The sequence below is a fragment of the Oncorhynchus gorbuscha genome, linkage group LG03 (genome assembly GCF_021184085.1).
Source record: "Oncorhynchus gorbuscha isolate QuinsamMale2020 ecotype Even-year linkage group LG03, OgorEven_v1.0, whole genome shotgun sequence".
Lineage (NCBI taxonomy): Eukaryota > Metazoa > Chordata > Actinopteri > Salmoniformes > Salmonidae > Oncorhynchus > Oncorhynchus gorbuscha.
Window position 1 is genome coordinate 63934912 of NC_060175.1, and position 23041 is coordinate 63957952.

The 23041-nt window shown below is 44.9% G+C and overlaps 1 protein-coding gene across 1 annotated transcript in view; it reads right to left on the bottom strand.

Moving 5' to 3' along the window:
• Window positions 1–23041, bottom strand: part of LOC124031687 (protein bicaudal D homolog 2-like) — an 81958-nt gene that overhangs the window by 24471 nt on the left and 34446 nt on the right. The window contains exon 2 of the mRNA XM_046343248.1: window positions 11716–11928. Coding sequence (XP_046199204.1) covers window positions 11716–11928 — 213 coding nt within the window. The remainder of the gene's footprint in view (window positions 1–11715; window positions 11929–23041) is intronic.

Sequence of the window (23041 nt, forward strand, 5' to 3'; positions counted from 1 at the left end):
TTGGAAATTGCTCCCAAGGATGAACCAGACGAGACCAGGTCTACAATGTTTTTTCTGAGGTCTTGACTGATTTATTTTGGATTCTCCCATGATGTCAAGCAAAGAGGCACTGAGTTTGAAGGTAGGAATGAAATACATCCACAGGTACACCTCCAATTTTAATTTGATTTCTTACCTTTATTTTACTCAAATGATGTCAATTAGCCTCTACGAAGCTTCATTTTCTGGAATTTTCCAAGCTGTTTAGAGGCACAGTCAACTTAGTGTATGCAAACTTCTTACCCACTGGAATTGTGATACAGTGAAGTATAAGTGAAATAATCTGTCTGTAAACAATTGGTGGAAAAATGACTTGTGTCATGCACAGAGTAGATGTCCTAACCAACTTGCCAACACTATAGTTTGTTAACAAGACATTTGTGGAGTGTGGAGTAAATTTGGAGTGTGGAGTAAATTTGTGGAGTCGTTTTAATGACTCCAACCTAAGTGTATGTAAACTTCCGACTTAAACTGAATACATTATATTCCTCAAGACTCAATGGGTATATATCATTAATTTATAAGAAAACATGTTCTGTAGCAACTGCTGATTGCTCCTTTAATGAATATCAACCAACATACAAACTGATTAAGAGGCTCCTCAAACTCATTAGGATGCAAACGAGAATTTTGACCTTTGCTTTCCGTAAAAGCCCACTCAACCTCACTGGCCACACAGAGGTCCTCAGAGACTGCCTGACAAAAAAGGTGAGCTGTAGTTGCACAGTGGGGGATAAGGTGGCTGTGTGCATGCATGCCTGCCATAATACGTGAATAACATTTAGTCAGGCGAATGATGGAGCTCTCCCCTGGGGGTGTTAGTGATAGGGGCACAGGGGGTAGGAGATGGGGGGGGTCTGGTTTTATTTATGTTTGACGTGCTACCTTTAAGGACCCTGTCAAGGGGAGGTCTCTGATTAGCATGAACAGATGTATGGTTTATGAAGACCCCCCTGCCTACTGCCACTATAGGGACACACCAGCTGCCTTACTAAACACTCAAACCCACCTGACCAGGGAGTATGTGTGCTTGGCTAATGCTTCAGATCATTAATGTTAATGTGTGTGTAAGTAGGCGCATGTAGCTGTGTGTTAGATTAAGCCTCGTGTGCAGTATACTGTATGTGTGTAGGACATTTGAGTACTATTGAAAAGTCCTTGACTGGTCTAATCCTCTCTCTGTAGGGGATGCAGTGAGTGCCTCTGTAAAAGACATGGAAGCACTAGCTCAGTCGATTCTAGAGGTCAGCTCCTTCCTATGAGCTGATTCAGTCCTACTGGAACTGTACTCAACACTTCACTTTCTCCAGCTCAAATTTCACAACTAAAACTGCCTTTTACAGCATACTGAGTCTTAACCAGCTTAGGGCTCAGCAAAGCTTTAAGTTGACGCCTAAAGTGTTTGAGCTTAACACTGCTGTCGATTAGGTAGGCTTTGAAACTGTGGTTAGACTCTGGGTTGGTCTTAATACTATGGGATATCTGGAGTGTGTTTCTGTGAAATACCACATTTACCTTTTCCCATTTCCCTTCCCCGGAAAGAAAAAAAGGGACGAACCCAGATGGCACGAGACGGGATTACTGATATGACGGCACTGCCTGGCTTAATTTCGCATCCCCCCTCTCCTCTCGGTGTATCGCTTTTAGAGGCTGCGTGTCATATCAAACAGTCACCCTTGAGTTCTCTTTCCAGGTCAAACGTGAACTCTATTAGATCTATCTATCACACGGACAGGAGCAGCCTTGTCCAGCTCCGTTTACAGATAGAGATTGTCTAGCGAGACTGTGTTGCTCAGAGCTGTAGAAAACGTAGAGAAGCCTACAGAGCAAAATAAGGAAAATTGAAATGTCCCTGAGACCTGATTCAGCCCAGTACAGCGGTTCTACCCCCAGGATGAGAGACGAGGACGATGGGAATCAGACATACCATCTCACAACCCCCACCACACACATACTGTACAGAGACAATTCTATGGGAATAGTGTAGGTCTGAAATCTTGCTGTATTGTCAGAATCTGGGTAAAAATAGATATTATTTTATCCCGCTTGTTGCTGGGAGTGATTTTCATTCTATTCAACACCCCAGACACCGTGACTGGGACAAACACACTCAAGGTCACGTTCAAAGCATTGAAAAGAATGCTAAAAGATCAGCTCTCTAGTCTTCCCTTTGTGTGTGGTTGTGTTTGTGTGTAAATCTAGAGGGGTGATATAGTGCATACATGCACATAAATGTGAATGAGTGTTTCTGCGTGTCCAGGGGTCATAAATGTGTGATGTCCAGTATGTGCATTAGTGTGAGTTAGTTTGTGTCTGTCTGTCTGTCTGTCTGTCTGTCTGTCTGTCTGTCTGTCTGTCTGTCTGTCTGTCTGTCTGTCTGTCTGTCTGTCTGTCTGTCTGTCTGTCTGTCTGTCTGTCTGTCTGTCTGTCTGTCTGTCTGTCTGTCTGTCTGTCTGTCTGTCTGTCTGTCTGTCTGTCTGTCTGTCTGTCTGTCTGTCTGTCTGTCTGTCTGTCTGTCTGTCTGCCTGTGCGTGTCTGAGTGTGTGTGAGGGGAGGGGAGGAGGGTCTGTGCGAGTGTGTGTTTGTGTGTGTGCACTGGAGTGTGAACTGTAGTACGTGGGCGCATGCCTGACAGCTGTTGTACAGACTGACTACCAGCCTATCGATCCAACATGAACAACCACTTTGGTGTTACTGGACGTGGGGCCAGTGTGACACTTTCAAAGCCCCCGGCCCTTTAAAACAGATACGAAAAGACAAATATCATTACGAATCAATGGCAGATCTTTTAAAGGTATTTAAGAGAGCCATGCTTTAGTGACTATAAATAGCCATCAATCTGAGAGACATACGGAATCGGGAAGGGTGGGGGATGGGGGCAGGGCGAGGTATCGTTGGGCGGGGTGGGAAGATTACCCAGGGAACATCTGGAGGGCTTATAGTGCCCCTGGTTTCACACCTGCTCTGGGCAGACGGGGTAGGTTGGCTCCCCGTAAACGGATCTAACGCCACAAAGTCAATGTCATCAGATTAGACACACAGCTGTACAGTGTAGAAACTGTACATGTCATTTACCTCAGCCCTCCTTCATTCTAACTCTCTCCCTTCTCCTCCTCCGTCCTTCCCATTCCCCATTTCTCCCCTTCTCTCAAATCTCAATCTCCCCTTCTCTCTCTCGCTCTAATTCTCTATCCCTTCCCACTCTACCCCTATTTTCTTCCCTATTTTTAGTCTCCTTCCCTCCCTCCTGCTGCTCTCCCCATCACAATACAGGAGGAGATCATTCAAGGTAGAATACACCTTTATTATATTGGGCTTATGCCAGCTAATATTTAGAAGAAAGAATCACCGCCCCCATCACCATTCTATAACCATTCACCATCTCCTTCGAAGAGCTACTCCTCTATTATAAAAACCCTACAACCCAACCTCTGACATTCTAGAACATCCATTCTTGCCCTTGAGCATTTTCTAGATCTTTTTTTTTCTCCTTCCCTCGTTCCGTCTGGTCTTTAATCCAGCTAATTCAAGAGTTATAATTGAGCTTGTGAATTTAAAGGGGCAGCTTAACGTCTGAGAAGTCTACCCACAGTGTCAAATGAGGCGGACAAAACTATCATATTTCATGTCTGAATGACCAGCTCATTACTCTGATTGGCTAAGCCAGAGCTCACTAATGTAATGTGTAAGGGGGAGAAAAATGGAATGTTACATGTTACTGGTCAGACAGCTAGACATGGGAGCAGTGCAGGCTACACGACTACACTATCTATCCCTGTCCTCTACTGTGTATCTGCAAGGGGATTTCTGCTACCATGTCTGACTAGACACTAAACAGTGCAGTGATAATGAATCCGTCTTTGTGTGACTGTGAGTGAATTAGTTCATTTCTTGAGCGGCTCACTGTGGGAATTCTGTGAGTGTTGAAAAGAGCACGGGAGGCAGCACAGATTCAGTCTGTGACATGAGCGCTTGAGTCTAATGGAGTCACGGTCATTACCACACCCATTGTATGGCTTTAATCCTGTACTGTAGCTCGCACCGTGGCATAGAAGTGTGGCTTATCACTGCCCAAGGCTCTCAGTCACTGGCTGGGTGTCTATGGGCCTCATAGACGGCAGACACGTTTACATGTGACGTATGAACGCCGTATACAAGTGGTATGTTAAACGGGATCAATTGAAAGAGAGGGGGCGGGAGGAGGCTACAGGATTGAGAATGCATTCATAGGATATCTCAGACAGTCAATCATAGACAGCTGCGATTTTAGATGGTTTATAGGTCTGAGTAGTGTATAGGCTTTTACTAGCAATAGGTCAACTGTGATGGATGATTATTGAGCATGGTAGGTCATTGAGGTGCAGTGGGGTCATTACCTCATGAAAACGAGCTCGCCTTATGAACCTGTCTGGCAATTATTTATCACATAAAAGACCCTCTGCATCCGACGGCAGACGGGTACTGTATCAAGACTTGTTTATGTTGTCGAGACTGACACGTAATAATAATAATAATAATGAATAATTGGCCCATGTAATAATTGGCCCATAGGGAATACAGTTGATTGAAATAAATTGATTTCTGAAAGCTCCCATCGTTCACCTATTTCCAAATCTCTCATAGAGGAAAAAGGTCGACAATCACAAGGTGACCCAACTCTGTCTATGGAGTCACATGACAGACCAACTGACAGAGGTTTGGGAGAAAAACATCCCCTTGACTAAATCAGGGCTGCCAAGCATATGCCAGAAAAAGAAACAAACACATCACATTTCGGAGTCTCTGTTTTCTCCTCCTCCTAACGGATGTTCTTCTCCTCTTTCCACCCGCTCCCTTTCTCCCTCCATCCCTAGCTGCCTAATTTGAAACCCAGCTGACAAAGGGTTCTTTCAGAGTCCTCAGTCCCATCACAATGGCAGCCTCAGTGCCCTCACCCGCTGCCCGCCTTCTGCTGGCTACCTCTGCCCATAAAGTGGCAGTGGATGGGTGTCATTAGCTCCTATACATAGTGAGATATACACTCCAATTTCCTCCATCTAGGTAATTAGCCCTGGCCGCCAACCTTGCCACTGCACCAGTGTGTGTGTGTGTGTGTGTGTGTGTGTCTGCATTCACAATGAGGTTGGCACTTGCAGGCAGACAGAGCCACACACAAGGGAACCAGTCGAGCACCGGTAACTAAACTGAAGACTGGCTCACAGCATTAATATGGTGCTAAAATCCGTATTCACAGAGAAAGAGTTATGTACAGTTGACGTCGGAAGTTTACATACACCTCGGCCAACTACATTTAAACTCAGTTTTTCAGAATTCCTGACATTTAATCACAGTAAAAATTCCCTGTCTTAGGTCAGTTAGGATCACCACTTTATTTTAAGAATGTGAAATGTCAGAATAATAGTAGAGAGAATGATTTATTTCAGCTTTTATTTATTTCATCACATTCCCAGTGGGTCAGAAGTTTACATACACTCAATTAGTATTTGGTAGAATTGCCTTTAAATTGTTTAACTTGGGTCAAACGTTTCAGGTAGCCTTCCACAAGCTTCCCACAATAAGTTGGGTGAATTTTGGCCCATTCCTCCTGACAGACCTGGTGTAACTAGGTCAGGTTTGTAAGGCCTCCTTGCTCACACACGGTTTTTTCAGTTCTACCCACACATTTTCTATAGGATTGAGGTCAGGGCATTGTGATGGCCACTCCAATACCTTTACTTTGTTGTCCTTAAGCCATTTTGCCACAACTTTGGAAGTATGCTTGGGGTCATTGTCCATTTGGAATACCCATTTGCAACCAAGCTTTAACTTCCTGACTGATATCTTGAGATGTTGCTTCAATATATCCACATACTTTTCCTACCTCAAGATGCCATCTATTTTGTGAAGTGCACCAGTCCCTCCTACGGTAAAGCACCCCCACAACATGATTGTAACGGCTGTTGCAAGGGGAGGAAAAGGTGCAGCGTGGTATGTGTCCATATTTATTTAATAAACATAGCAATAACAAAAATAACAAAGAGAACGACCAAAACAGTTCTGGCTGGTGCAGACACACAACAGAAAACAACTACCCACAAATCATAGTGGGAACACAGGCTGCCTAAGTATGGTTCTCAATCAGAGACAAAGATTGCCAGCTGCCTCTGATTTGGAACTGTACCAGGCCAAACACATAGAAATACAAAACCTAGACTACAAAACATAGAATGCCCACCCCAACTCACGCCCTGACCAAACTAAAACAGAGACATAGGCCCCGAATAGGCGGGAGACTCCGGCAGCGCTGGTGTGAAGGGCGACTCTGGCAGCTCCTGACTGACGGGCGGCTCTGGCAGCTCCTGACTGACGGGCAGCTCTGGCAGCTCCTGACTGATGGGCGGCTTTGGATGCGCTGGACAGGAGGGAGACTCTGGAAGCGCTAGACAGGAGCGAGACTCTAGAAGCACTGGACATGAGGGAGCACCTGGAGGGAGGAGACGGAGAGACATCCTGGTGCGTGGGGCTGCCACAGGAGGCCTGGTGCGTGGACGAGGCACCGGATGGACCGGACCGTGGAGGCGCACTGGAGGTCTTAAGCACCAAGCCTGCACAGCCTGTCTTGGCTGGATACTCCCCGTAGCCCGGCAAGTGCGGTGGAACAGACTGCACTGGACTGTGCTGGCGAACCCGGGGACACCGTGCGTAGGGCTGGTGCCATATAACCCGGGCCGAGGAGACGCACTGGAGACCAGATGCGCTGAGCCGGCTTCATTGCTCCTGGCTCGATGCCCACTCTAGCCCTCCCGATATGAGGAGCTGCGATGTAGTGCACTGGGCTATGCCTGCGCACTGGAGACATTGTGCGCCTCACGGCATAACACAGTGCCTGCCCGGTCCACCTCTCGCTACGGTAAGCACGGGGAGTTGGCTCAAGTCTCCTACCTGACTTAGCCACACTCCAAGAAATGTTTGGGGCTGCCTCTCGTCCCTGTTGCGCTGCCGTGCTAACTCCTAATAACGCCGCCGCTCGGCTTTAGCTGCCTACAGCTCTGCCTTGGGGCGGCGATATTCCTCAGCCTGTGCTCAGGGTCCCTTACTGTCCAAAATCTCATCCCATGTCCAGGAGTCCAGAACCCTCTGCTCCTGGTTACCACGCTGCTTGGTCCGGTTTTTCTCTGTAGTTCTGTAACGTCTGTTGGAAGGAGAGGACCAAGGTGCAGCGTGGTATGTGTTCATATTTATTTAATAAACACAGCAATAACAAAAATAACAAAGAGAACGACCAAAACAGTTCTGGCTGGTACAGACACACAACAGAAAACAACTACCAACAAATCATAGTGGGAACACAGGCTGCCTAAGTATGGTTCTCAATCAGAGACAACAATTGCCAGCTGCCTCTGATTGGGAACCATACCAGGCCAAACACATAGAAATACAGAACCTAGACTACAAAACATAGAATGCCCACCCCAACTCACGCCCTGACCAAACTAAAACAGAGACATAAAAAAGGAACTAAGGTCAGGACGTGACAATGATGCTGCCACCACCCGTGCTTCACGGTTGGGATGGTGTTCTTCGGCTTGCAAGCCTCCCCCTTTTTCCTCCAAACATAACGATGGTCATTATGGCCAAATAGTTATAAAAAAGTACAATCTTTGTCCCCATGTGCAGTTGCAAACCGTAGTCTGACTTATTTTTAAAAGAGGTTTTGGAGCAGTGGCTTCTGCTTTGCTGAGCGGCCTTTCAGGTTATGTTAATATAGGACTCGTTTTACTGTGGATATAGATATTTTGTACCTGTTTCCTCCAGCATCTTCACAAGGTCCTTTGCTGTTGTTCTGGAATTGATTTGCACTTTTCGCACCAAAGTACGTTCATCTCTATGAGACAGAACACGTCTCCTTCCTGAGCAGTATGACGGCTGCGTGGTCCGATGGTGTTTATACTTGCGTACTACTGTTTGTATAGATGAATGTGGTCCCTTCAGGAGTTTGGAAATTGCTCCCAAGGATGAACCACACTTGTGGACGTCTACAATTTTTTGGCTGATTTCTTTTGATTTTCCCATGATGTCAAACAAAGAGGCACTGAGTTTGAAGGTTGTGCTTGAAATACATCCACAGGTACACCTCCAATTGACTCAAATGATGTCAATTAGCCTATCAGAAGCTTCTAAAGCCATGACATCATTTTCGGGAATTTTCCAAGCTGTTTAAAGGCACAGTCAACTTATTGTATGTAAACTTCTGACCCACAGGAATTGTGATGCAGTGAATTATAAGTGAAATAATCTGTCTGTAAACAATTGTTGGAAAAAGTGCTTGTGTCATGCACAAAGTAGTTGTCCTAACCGACTTGCCAAAACTCTAGTTTGTTAACAAGAAATTTGTGGAGTGGTTGACAAATTAGTTTTAATGACTCCAAACTAAGTCCATTTAAACTTCCGACGTCAACTGTAAGTGCAAGTATGTAGGTAATAAGTGGATCCATGTGTTCATAAAGAGGGTGCTGATACTCTACTGTTACTCTGCAGACGAGACACAGCCTAAGTCAAACATAAGCTATGTTTGGAGAAAGACATCTGGCTTCCATAAAGCCAATCTTAAGACTTGTTTCCGTCGCCAGAGCCAAGTAGCAACTGGCCTATTTCCTAGAGCCTGACGAAAATTGTTAGTACTTTATTTGTTTTGCCCTAATATCTATAAGAAACGACCAGACTGAAAGCAAAGTGTGAGGATTTGATTACCTTGCCGCAGACGTGTTTCCAAACTGACGGGGTGTCAAACTCCCTTAGAGGAGACCTTCAGACCCTCTCCCCTCCCAGAACCGGAGTAATCACTAACTTGAGCAGCAAAACGCTGTCGCAGAGCTTAACTAAATCTGATGAGTTCCAACATGGAGGGATTTGGGGAGAGGGGTTAAACAAGGAAGGGAGAGAGTAAGGGGGGGAGAGGTTGGGAGAGAAAGAGGGGGAGACAGAGGGAGGGAGAGAGAGAGAGGGCTCACATCATGCTTTAGTGATTTTCTGTTAACAAAGTAAAACCCTGAGAAATTATTTTGTTTTGATTAAATACATTTGACAGGAGAATGAGCCACAGGAACAGTTTTTAGGCTTATGGAGGTGAGGTACCGCTATATATCGTCTTGCCCTTCTTGTAATCTACTGTATATACCTTATCCTCTCCCTGCTCAGCAGCTGGTGTCAGAAATCCCTCCTCATTATTTCACCCTTAATACCTACTACTAAGAGAACACAGCCCTTCAGATCAAACGATCTTAAAGTGAGAGCCCCTCTCTTCCCTCCCTCTCTCTTTCTGTCTCTCCCTCTCCTTCTGTCTCTCCCTCTCTCTTTCTTCCCTCCCTCTCTCTTTCTGTCTCTCCCTCTCTTTCTGTCTCTCCCTCTCTTTCTGTCTCTCCCTCTCTTTCTTCCCTCCCTCTCCTTCTGTCTCTCCCTCTCTTTCTGTCTCTCCCTCTCTTTCTGTCTCTCCCTCTTTCTTTCTTCCCTCCCTCTTTCTTTCTTCCCTCCCTCTTTCTTTCTTCCCTCCCTCTTTCTTTCTTCCCTCCCTCCTTCTTTCTTCCCTCCCTCCTTCTGTCTCTCCCTCTCTTTCTGTCTCTCCCTCTCTTTCTGTCTCCCTCTCTTTCTGTCTCTCTTTCTCCCTCTGTCTCTCCCTCTCCTTCTGTCAGTTCAAAGCTAACCACCTCCCCAAGAGGGGCCTGGCCCCCTTTCAACATGCCGGCCCCTCTCGTTATTTCAATCTCTTCACTGCTGGCTCAGCCCAGACACACACACACAGGCACACATACGCACACACACACACATATACACGCAGTCTCTGCTAATGAGACTAATTAGGCCTGAATGTAAATGACATTTAAAAACAAAAGAGAGCACAGACGATACATGATGCTATTATGATGATTGGGGATGTATGACCTGATGTCTCTGAGACAATGTAGGTGTATGTGTGTTAGTGGGGCAGTGTGTGACGGGATACGAGTGGTGTGTGGCATCTCACCGGCTCTTATCTGGCCCATAGCGGACAAGAGGGCAGGCGGGTGGCACGGCTGGCGCTCTCAAGCCAGGGAAGGATGCCAGATCTGATGGGAGAGGAGAGGCACGCCAGTGTCGCCAGGGCTGGCCGATGGGCACTGCTGATAATCTCAGGACCTAGTGCCTGTACTCTGTGTAATATGCACTAGTGCCACAGCATAAATGCATTACTAATGCAACAATTAACCTGTAACCATAATATATGCATAATGCCTGATATGCCTAGCTTGCCTACAGTAGAAGTTTTACTCAATCAATATGATCTGCCTTTCGCAATAAGCTTTTTTTTTGTGTGTGGGGGGAGGGGTGGTCAGCTTTAATATTACAAATAGATTGTGGCTTCTATCAATGTAATTGTCTGCATCATTTCCAACACCCCATATATTTTTTAAATATTTTTTCCTTGATTATTTTCCCCTAACCCTACCGCCCCTCCCTTAATTGGAGCAAACTGATGGACAACAACACAAGTTTTAATGACTCCAACCTAAGTGTATGTAAACCTCCGACTTCAACTGTTTTTAACATTCAGTTAATTGCAAGAATTCTGTATAATCATTTACATAGAAAAACTCTACGTTTTGAATCGATGTGCCATGGAATCGTTAAAACGAAAATCTCTTCCCACCTATTTTGCCATTTGTATGGCACAGCTGTCAATTCTTTGGTCCTTACATGAAACTGGTATACTTTTAAAAAAATGTATCACAATTTTCTTTAACCAAGCAGTCGTTAACCTTTCCCTTCATCACGCCACAGCAGAGACAGGCCGTTAAGATTCCCCTGCTCTCTCCTTCTGTAATTTTAGCCTCGCCCGGATCCCCAGGGCTGCAGAGACAGGACCACATCAGTACGACAGCCATTATGGTACTCGTTCAATCAGCCTGATCTCTGCCAGTTCACCACAGGGGGTGAAACTATCAGGGTGAGGGTGTGATTAGTCCTGCCTGAACACGCCAAGCAGAGTTCAACCGCTAGCACGGGAGTCGGGCAAGTCTGGAACTGTAGTCTAGTAGCCACGGGCAGGGTATAAATAAACAAGATCTGAATGTACAGCAAATTTGCATGGGTGTGTACATTGCGCAAGTGTCGCCAAGTATAGATATTGGGAAAGCTTCAATGCAAGTGCAGGTACGTGAGCGTACATACGTATCTGTGAAGTCGAAAGTGTGTGTGTGTGGGTGTATCAGCAATTGTGTAGTTGAGCATGTGCAAGTGTCATTTTTTTTACATACATGCACATATAATACTCAACAATAGGATCTGATCTCATTTACCCAGTCTATACCTATTGTCAAATCCAATCACAAATAATCCCAAAATATTTTACATCATTTAGCAGACGCTCTTATCCAGAGCAATTTACAGTAGTGAGTGCATACATTTTCATCATGCTGGTCCCCGTGGGAATTGAACCCACAACCCTGGCAATGCAAGCGCCTTGCCCTACAAATCCAGTAATGGGTAGTCAACTAGAACCTAGATCAAATCAAGATAGGATTACAATGTGTCTTTTGTGAATAGAGTCTACACCTGTCCAGAAAATATAATCTTACATGTTTTAATATCAGGTGGCGTATTAGTCTGTATGCAAACGTGCATCTATAGTAGGATGTGGCAACTGAACCTGTTCTATCTTACCTCTCTCATCTCCTGGGCGATGGAGGCCAGGCGTTCGTTCTCTGACTGGGTGTTGGTGAGGACATTACGGGCCTGGCGGAGCTCCGTCTGCAGCTCCAGGACCCGCTGCTCGTAATAGGCCTCCTTACACACCGCCTCCTGGATCAGAGACTCCTCCCTGCTCTCCCCGTCTGCAGCCACCTTCTTATGGTTGGAGTAGGCTTGTCCGAACGCCTGGAGAGAGAGCGAGACAGGAAGGGAGAGAGGTTAGGGTTTGGTAAATGCAGTGGAAAGGCTACTGTAGGCTTGAGAAGAGCACAAGCATGTGAACACTATTTCAGAGAGTTCCAGCATGTAGGATTTACTCGGCTGATCTCCTGAGCTACTTTTCCCATTTGGAATTTCATCCATTTTGAAATGAGCCCACTTGTTCAGCGGAGGTTCAGCTGGGGACAGAACCAATTAAACAGAACAGAGAGGAGGAGAGTGCTGTCCCAAAAGCTCTCCCTCCTAAAATAGTATATCCTGGAGCAATAACCCCTCAGTCATAACAGTTTCCACCTGGACGCCATCATCCTCCTCTAACACCTCTATTCCTCCCTCCATCATCCTCCTCTAACACCTCTATTCCTCCCTCCATCATCCTCCTCTAAACACCTCTATTCCTCCCTCCATCATCCTCCTCTAACACCTCTATTCCTCCCTCCATCATCCTCCTCTAAACACCTCTATTCCTCCCTCCATCATCCTCCTCTAACACCTCTATTCCTCCCTCCATCATCCTCCTCCTCTAACACCGCTATTCCTCCCTCCATCATCCTCCTCTAACACCTCTATTCCTCCCTCCATCATCCTCCTCTAACACCTCTATTCCTCCCTCCATCATCCTCCTCTAACACCTCTATTCCTCCCTCCATCATCCTCCTCTAACACCTCTATTCCTCCCTCCATCATCCTCCTCTAAACACCTCTATTCCTCCCTCCATCATCCTCCTCTAACACCTCTATTCCTCCCTCCATCATCCTCCTCTAACACCTCTATTCCTCCCTCCATCATCCTCCTCTAAACACCGCTATTCCTCCCTCCATCATCCTCCTCTAACACCTCTATTCCTCCCTCCATCATCCTCCTCTAACACCTCTATTCCTCCCTCCATCATCCTCCTCTAAACACCTCTATTCCTCCCTCCATCATCCTCCTCTCACACCTCTATTCCTCCCTCCATCATCCCCCTCTCTTGTCCATACCGACTCCCTCTTCTCCCCCACCCTCTCCACCCATAGGACGCTAGTCCATACTGCACATGCTCAACCAGAAACCAAGCAGAAGGCAGTTCAAACATTTAGGAACCAATCTGAGTAAAGCAGAAGACAGGCTATAGGAAACCTCCTGGACAAACACTGTCCCTCTCTGATTACAGAATATAGTCCAATGCTCTTAAGATCATTTATGAGTACAGGCAGATAAAATGAGGAAATCATCCAAATTCCCCAGATTGAGAGCAGTTTAGAAAGGGAAGATGTCTCTACTACCACAGGCCAGGGACACACAAGAGTGTGACAGTGAGAGAGGGCTTGTAATTATCTGATCCATTTTTGTCTCTTTGCTGCTATAATGGCCCTTAGTCAATAATGCCGTGTTTCACTTCACTATTAATTGTTCCTCTGTCGGGACTTTGACCCTAATTTCTTAATGGACCATGAGGCAGCCCTATCACTGCCTGTTCAGAAATGTCTGGTCACGCAGAGAGACTCTAGGTTTCTCTCTCTCTCAGAATAATCACCCTCTGATTACAGATTTCATTTACAATCCCCAGTGATCCATTTGATGGAGATTTTAATTTCTCATTTTGTCTCTCAGCTGGACTACAATCCCTACGTCTGGATTTACCTGAGACTATCAGACATCTGACCTTGCTTTTATCTCCTCTCACTCTCTCTCTGATCCTGACACTCTACAGTACACACTATAAAGTACACACTCTACAGTACACGCTCTACAGTACACATGCACGTGACTGTGGCCAGATTAAGTCATTTTTCTGCGTTTCAACAGAATCCCAGTAATTCCTTCCTTTAGAGCAGGGGTATTCAACTCTTACCCTACAAGGTCTGGAGCCCGCTGTCCCTGTTTAGAGGGGAAGAATGAAAAAAAAAGAGTTGAGTTTGAGGGCTTTAGAGAATAAAGGAAATCTGCACTTTAAAATGACATTTGTGAAACTGAACTAGTTACAGACGGAGTTCAAATAAAAAATCCTGTGCAGAACTAGTTCAGTGGGTTACAGCCAGGCATGAAAATGACATGTCTCGTGCATGATGGACATCTCACGTGATGGGGAAAGATATAGAGATTGCAGGAAAGCAGACAGCATAAACATGATCAGATACACATTCCAGCTGAGAACAACAGTTGGCTTTCACTGGAAGACTGGAATGGCTCTAGAATGGTGGAAAGGTTTCTGGCTGTAGCATGGAAAAAGGAGTCAAGGATCTCAGGCCACCTAGAGAACACCAATCTACACACAGGCTAGCACTGTGGAGCATTGGCCTTGGGATACCATAACGGGTGACACATGGCCAAGCCTGTACTACATTGACAAACTGTATCCACCCGCTTTGAGTGCTATCACACACCACATGGGCCTCAAACGAGCCCCCGTCCAACCAAAGCTCAACCCACCAAAACAACCGCATCCCCTCTTTGATTAAATCGTCATTAAGAGCAGGGATTAACCCAATCAGAAAGTAGGGGAATCCTATAAATATAATCTGGATTGTAGGGGGGTTGGACTCTGACCCTATCAATCTAATCTAGGGGGCGCGGGCAGGCAGGCAGGCTTAAAATGGGGGGCACCGAGCCGAAATCCGCTGACCCAAGCCCCTTAATCTCATCCCCTATGCGTGGGGTAACTTTTGGGGGATGGGGAGCGCAAGCAATCCATAAACTTAATGTGGCACCCCTGACACACAGCCCAAAAATTAAATGCAGCACCATATGTTAACTGTAAGAGGATGTGAGTGAGAATTAGCATATTGCGATATGGCTAATATAAGAGGAATTCATGATAACATACATACAGTTGAAGTCGGAAGTTAACATAGACTTAGGTTGGAGTCCTTAAAACTCGTTTTTCAACCACTCCACAAAATTCTTGTCAACAAACTATAATTTTGGTAAATCTACTTTGTTGCATGACACAGATCATTTTTCCAACAATTGTTTACAGACAGATTATTTCACTTATAATTCACTGTATCACAATTCCAGTGGGTCAGAAGTTTACATACACTAAGTTGACTGTGCCTTTAAACAGCTTGTAAAAATCCAGAAAATTATGTCATGGCTTTAGAAGCTTCTGATAGGCTTATTGGCATGGTTTGAGTCAAGTGGAGGTGTACCTGTGGATGTATTTCAATGACTACCTTCAAACTCAGTGCCTCTTTGCTTGACATCATGGGAGAATCCAAAGAAACAAGCGAAGAACTCAGAAAAAGAATTGTAAGACCTCCACAAGTCTGGTTCATCCTTGGGAGCAATTTCCAAACTCCTGAAGGTACCACGTTCATTTGTACAAACAATAGTACGCAAGTATAAACACCATGGGACCACGCAGCCATCATACCGCTCAGGAAGGGGAGGTGTTCTGACTCATAGAGATGAACGTACGTTGGTGCGAAAAGTGCAAATCAGAACAACAGCAAAGGACCGTGTGAAGATGCAGGAGACAGGTACAAAAGTATCTAAATCCACAGTAAAACGAGTCCTATATCAACATAACCTGAAAGGAAAATTATGTACAACATCTCAAGACATCAGGAAGTTAAAGCTTGGTCACAAATGGGTCTTCCAAATGGACAATAACCCCAAGCATACTTCCAAAGTTGTGGCAAAATGGCTTAAGGACAACAAAGTCAAGGTATTGGAGTGGCCATCACAAAGCCCTGACCTCAATTCTATAGAAAATGTGTGGCCAAAACTGAAAAAGCCTGTGCGAGCAAGGAGGCCGTAAAACCTGACTCAATTACACCAGCTCTGTAAGGACATTTCGGACGAAATTCATCCAACTTAAATAATGTGACCCAAGTTAAACAATTTAAAGGCAATGCTACCAAATACTAATTGAGTGTATGTAAACTTCTGACCCACTGGGAAAGTGATGAAAGAAATAAAAGCTGAAATAAATAATTCTCTCTACTATTATTCTGACATTTTCACATTCTTAAAATAAAGTGGTGATTCTAACTGACCTAAGACAGGGATTTCTTCTAGGATTAACTGTCAGGAATTGTGAAAAACTGAGTTTAATGTATTTGGCTAAGGTGTATGTAAACTCCGGACTTCAACTATATGTATGTAAGGAAGGTGACAGCTGACTTTAAGAGAATTAATCAGTCGGATATTTGTGGTAACACAGAAACGAGCTACAAGCTCTAGCATGTTGAAAGGGAATGGGAGAAGACACAACCCACTGGAGATTTGGCCCTATGAAGCCAACAAGGTCTGATTCCAAATGAGCCCATATATTATGGGATGGATCTAACCAGACTTCCTGCTGGGTTCTGATCCCTATAGGCCCCCCAGGCAGACAGCAAAGCACATCATCACAGTTAGCTTCATGATCATGTGATGTTCTGGGGAGGGGGATGATGTGGTGTCATCTCTGATCTTCCTCACTCTCTCTGTCTGTTTCTCTCTCTCGCTCTCTCAATTTTTAAATTCAATTCAATTTAAAGGCTTTATTAGCATGGGAAATGTATGTTTATATTGCCAAAGCAAGTGAAATAAATAATAAACAAAAGTGAAAAACAATAAAATATGAAACATTACACTTCCAAAAATTCCAAAAGAATAAAGATATTTCAAATATCATATTATGTACAGTATATATACAGTGTTGTAATGATGTGCAAATAGTTAAAGTACAAAAGGGAAAATAAATACACATATTTACAATGGTGTTTGTTTTTCACTGGTTGCCATTTTCTTGTGGTAAGAGATCACAAATCTTGCTGCTGTGATGGCACACTGTGGTATTTCACCCAATTGATATGGGAGTTTACCAAAATTCTTTGTGGGTTTGTGTATTTTTTTGTGGTCATTTTAAATTGAACCTATTTAACTAGGCAAGTCAGTTAAGAACAAATTTGTATTTAAAATGACGACAATGACATAATATGGTCATACATTTAGGAGGAGGTTCGGAAGTGCAGTTCAGTTTCCACCTCATTTTGTGTTTTGCCAAATTTAATTACACACTTGTTACTTGTGTACATGGATTTTATAATGTCGTTGCACACTCTTGGCATTCTCTCAACCAGGTACCTCCTGGAATGCTTTTCCAAAAGTCTTGAAGGAGTTCCCACATATGCCAAGAGTTTGCAAAGCTGTCATTAAGGCAAAGGGTGGCTACTTTGAAGAATATCAAATTGAAAATAGATTTTGATTTGTTAAACACTTTTTTGGTTACTACTTGACTCCATATGTGTTATTTCATAGTTGTGATGTCTTCACTATTATTATACAATGTAGAAAATAGTAAAAATTAAGAAAAACCCTTGAATGAGTAGGTGGGTCCACACTTTTGACTGGTACTGTAGTTTTCCCGGTTGCCAAATGCTAAACAAACAACATTTCCTTCACAAAATCATGTGCCCATGAAGTCATTATTGGACAAAAAATGCTCACGTTAGATCCATGTATGATTAACATGAAGCATCAGTTGTGTGTCCCAATTTGTATATTACTTTCGCTCTAGTCTTCCAACAACATGCAGGAGGATGCAGCACAATAGCTGCTCGAACTGCGACGTGAATAGTCTATCCACGGAATAGCCTCAGTCTCCCATAATGTGCATTGGTTGAGCTAATAAATGCTGCTGCTACCCACAGAATGTTTTTTCAGAGATCGCAAGTTATGATGCTGCATGCATTTCATCAAACGTCCAATAATAAGGCATGACTGTGTTTGGTTCGGACTGCGTTCTCACCTGCAGCGGACCGCACCACGGTATGAACTGAACCGGACCAAGACCGCCCGTTCTGAGCGAACCATGGTGCATTGTTTAGTGGGCTTCCAAGTGCAGATAGTGTTCACACCAATCAAAACGAACAGAACTAAGGGACTTAAAAACTTCTTCGGGATCGGTGTCCCTTCCACAGGACGGTTGAGCTAACGTAGGCTAATGTGATTAGCATGAGGTTGTAAGTAACAAGAACATTTCCCAGGACATAGACATATCTGATATTGGCAGAAAGCTTAAATTCACTGTCCAATTTACAGTAGCTATTACAGTGAAATAATACCATGCTATTGTTTGAGGAGAGTGCACAATTTTGAACAAATTAGGCATATTTGGGCAGTCTTGATACAACATTTTGAACAGAAATGCAATGGTTCATTGGATCAGTTTAAAAAGTTGCTCATATACTGCTGCCACCTAGTGGCCCAAATGTATATTGCATCTGGGCTGGAATAATACATAATGGCCTTTCTCTTGCATTTCAAAGAAATTTACAAAAAAATACAAAAGAACGGTTGATTTTTGTCTTTGTATTGTCTTTTACCAGATCTATTGGTATAGATTCCCCTACATGCCTTACACATTTCCATGAACTTCAAAGTGTTTCCTTTCAAATGGTCCCATGAACATGCATATCCTTGCTTCAGGGCCTGAGCCACAGGCAGTTAGATTTGAGTATGTAATTTCAGGCGAAAATATTTAAAAAGGGATGGATCCTGAAGACACCAGAATGTGTATACCCCTCAGTGTCAGTGTTAAGAACGTGTCCTGATAATAGTTATTCCCATGTAATCTGACAATACAGACAGCACAGTGTTAGGGTTCAAAGGTCACTGATTAGAGGACAAGGCCTATCAGGACTGAAAAGGAGCTAGCGTGTGTGTCAGTCAAATCTGTTATATGATCCTAGACAGCTCCTGGTCAAAGACCACCTGCTTACAGCTATACATCAGCTCAGAGAGCAGGTTAGAGTAAGATACAAGGGAGGGTCAGGTCAAAGAGTTCAACCTTGTTCTTCTACTCCAACAACCATCATCCCCCATCCAGCCACACACTCACACACCACATTCCTCCGAACCTGTTATCTTCAACCTTAAGAAGCTGAGCCTGTGATGACAAGCTAAACCCCAGCCGCATGAGATATTCTATATTCCCCCTCATGTTCCAATGCGAGAGAAGCAGGCGTCTTGTTAGAGGGCCAACCCTGTGGGTGAACGAGGGGAGAGATCCTCTAGAGATCTAGCAAGACCTTCCGAAGCAGAAGATCAAACGAGCAGAAGATAAGCCCAACCTTCTCCGTTCTCTGCTTCTTGGTATGTGTGTGTGTGTGTGTGTGTGTGTGTGTGTGTGTGTGTGTGTGTGTGTGTGTGTGTGTGTGTGTGTGTGTGTGTGTGTGTGTGTGTGTGTGTGTGTGTGTGTGTGTGTGTGTGTGTGTGTGTGTACACTACTGCGGTCCACTGAGAAAGGCCTATGGTGAACTAATCGATGCCAGATAGTTTTTTTTAACATACATAGCCTCAGGACCAAACCCTATTAAGAGCCCATTCTATCATCATCAATCCCATTTGGATTTTGATCCGCTTCTTCCAAACTCTGACCTTGTGAAAATCTGACCCCTTAAACTCCATTTTAACCCCACACTGCAATCCCCCCATTTACCATCACAAACAAACACAAAACAAAATGGCCCTGGATGAAAAACAGTGGGAGAGAGAGAGAAGAAAAAGACAGAGAAAATGCCAAAGTCTTTGTTTGGAACCAGACAGTAGAGCGCTAGACTTTTCGTAATGTCATACGACACACAGTGAGGTAGCTAAAGACCAGAGAGAGGAGTTATCTGGACCCTGCATTGCAATCTTGAATTGGAAGGGATGGATGTCAGTAGCATACAGATATAGAGAGTAGCCAGTCAGCACACACAACACAAACACACTGCAGTACTGCAGGAAATAACACAGACATTGCATGGGCGTCACAAGCTCAACAACAAACCAAAGACTGTTCAATGTGATAGTATCTCTGTGCCAGATTCTGATAGCTAAAAGAATGGTACGCACCCTGGCTGTTTCAGATAGGACAGGATTGGGCACGCTCACTGGGCAGTACCACACTGGCAGGGCACACAACACACCCACAAGGGCGCCACCACCACCCGCATTACAGCCCAGAAACGTGAGAGAGAAAGCAGAGACCTTTGGTTCAGCACCACACCATTTTAAAGATCAACATACTATGAACTTAAACTAGGTCTACAATGACTATGGAAACAAAAACACTGACTCACAGTCAAACATTTAACTGAAGGTTAAATACACACACTTTCTTTCAACCACAAGACTCTATGTAGATGATACAGTTACCAACACAGAAACATTCAAACTCACACGACACTCCCAGCTCTGGCATGCAGAAGCAGTCGTGTCATACTATCAGAGAGGCCTGTAATGGTTACTCAGACAGGCAGTCACACAGCTGATGATAACCAGTAACTTAACCCTGCATGCCTCTGCAGTGCCTCAGCTCAGTGACGACTGTTCAGCGTTGAAGGTCGTCCGAGCAGGGGAGGTTAAAAGAACACTCAACGGTTATTCCTGACTTCTGAATCGCACCACACATGGCGCGAGAGAGCCTCCTGCAGTAAACACAACAATTCTCCCTCCCTCTCTCTCCCCCTCTCATTCACGTGCCACTGCACAGACAGTGCAGTTTTATTCTCTACCTCTCACAGTGCAGTTTCTATATTTAGTGGCCATTATCAAATGCTTACAATTATGGATAACTCCCAGTGTGCTCTTCATAACGTGGACACACGGACACGGCCGGACAGACAGACACACACTGACCTAGCACAGGAGGCTCTCTCTCACATCCACTTACTCCCTCTAACCGCATCTGAGGACATTTCGATTTCTAAACAACAAAAACGCTGACCCAGTGTTTTCCCTTATCTACATCTACATAGCCTTGGTGAGGAATGTCAAGCCCTTCACGTGTGTTTGTGTGCCTCTGCTAATAATTTACCTAGAGGACAGTGGCACTGGCGGTTGATGTGCCACAGTGATCTCAAAGCCAATGGCAGAGTGTTAATGAGTGACGGAGAGCTAATTACCATCCCTCACTGAATGAGCCTCTTCACCTCTTCTACACACACACACACACACAGAGAGAGAGAGCGAGAGAGAGAGAGAGATGTGAAAAGTGGATTCCTCACATCAGTTTTCTTTCCCTAGAGTTCAAACCTCATCTCCCTAATCACGGAACACCTACAGTAGGCTCTCATCATGTCACACATGAAAACGTGATCTGGGCTATGTTACCGTGAGAAATGGGTCTTGTTCTACATGCAGAATCATCAGATAGAACCCAAGTAACATACTGTATTTTCCCTCCAACCCTCAGCAGATCCAGGCATGAGTCATCTTACAGGAGATAAAAGGTGACGATCTGATTAACGACTAGGCCCTCCACTACATGGAACTATTTCCGAATGAGAATCATAATTTCAGAGAGCAAGAGGGGAACAGGGTGAGAGAGGGGGGGAAGGAACAGAGAAGCAAAGGGGGATTAAAAAAATAAAGAAAAGAAAGAGGTGGGGCGAGAGGGAAGAGAGGAAGGAAAGAATAAAGTTAGGGAAACGGAGGTAAAGACAGTAGCTTTGGTCTAGCAGAGAGCCATATTGATTCTCTGCACAGAACAGAGCCACTGGACTTTTCTCACACACACACCCCCACACACACCCACACACACCCACACACACACACACACACACACACACACACACACACACACACACACACACACACACACACACACACACACACACACACACACACACACACACACACACACACACACACACACAATTGCGTATTTTCCTTTTTCCTATTTGCCCTCCAGTCAGGTGTACTGCAGCACCTCGTACCCCATGCATCCAGAGAGAGGATAGTGTTCAGACTTCTCACTGCTGCTGAGGTTCAGCACACACACTGAAGGGAAGGAATACTAACACCAAAGAGCCTAGGGAGCAGTGTGTGAGAGGTTAGACAACTCGCAAACACACACAAAATTAAACTCCCAGGCACACAATAGGAAAATAGCTCAGCAGAATAGGTTTTTTTTTCTGGTTGGGGATCAGAGTGTTTTTGTGTTTTCCTCTGCTCAGCATGAGACTAAACTTTTGAAAGCCTTGAGGGCTTGAATCTAAACTTCAACCCCTAAGAAACAACTACTAGGCCCGAGAGAGTGAACAGCTCCAGGGCAGGAGGGTAATGCTAGATGGAGAACGCCAGAGGCAGAGAGAGAGGTTGCAGGAATGAGAACCCCCTAACACACACACCCACACACCTCTCTGCAAAGTCTCCGAGCTAGAATGCCATGCTATTCCGACTTAGGAGGCCCTTTACACGGCTGACAGAAAAACATCAGCCTACAGTGCATATCTATGATGCAAAGGAGGCTGCTGAGGGGAGGACAGCTCATAATAATGGCTGGAACGGAGCGAATGGAATGGTATTAAACACCAGGAAACCATGTGTTGGATGTATTTGATACCATTCCACTCCAACACCATCATTAAGTTTGCCTGATGACACAACAGTGGTAGGCCTGATCACCAACAACGACGAGACAGCCTATAGGGAGGAGGTCAGAGACCTGGCCGTGGGGTGCCAGGACAACAACCTCTCCCTCAACATTCTCAAGACAAAGGAGATGACTGTGGACTACAGGAAAAGGAGGACCGAATGGCGAACGGAGCTGTAGTGGAGCAGGGGCTGTAGTGGAGCAGGTTCAGAGCTTCAAGATCCTTGGTGTCCACATCTCCAACCAACTAACATGTTCCAAGCATACCAAGACAGTCGTGAAGAGGGCACGACAAAAGCTATTCCCCCTCAGAAGACTGAAAGATTTGGCATGGGTCCTCAGATCCTTAAAAAGTTCTACAGCTGCACTATCGAGAGCATCCTAACTGGTTGCATCACTGCCTGGTATGGCAACTGCTCGGCCTCTGACCGCAAGGCATACAGAGGGTAGTGCATACGGCCCAGTACATCACTGGGGCCAAGCTTCTTGCCATCCAGGACCTCTATACCAGGTGGTGTCAGAGGAAGATCCTAAAAATTGCCAAAGACTCCAGCCACCCTAGTCATAGACTGTTCTCTCTGCTACCACACGGCAAGCGGTACCGGAGCGTCTAGGTCCAAGAGGCTTCTAAACAGCTTCTACCCCCAAGCCATAAGACTCCTGAACATCTAATCAAATGGCTACCCAGACTATTTGTTGCTGCTACCCTCTATTTATTATCTATGCATAGTCACTTTAATAACTCT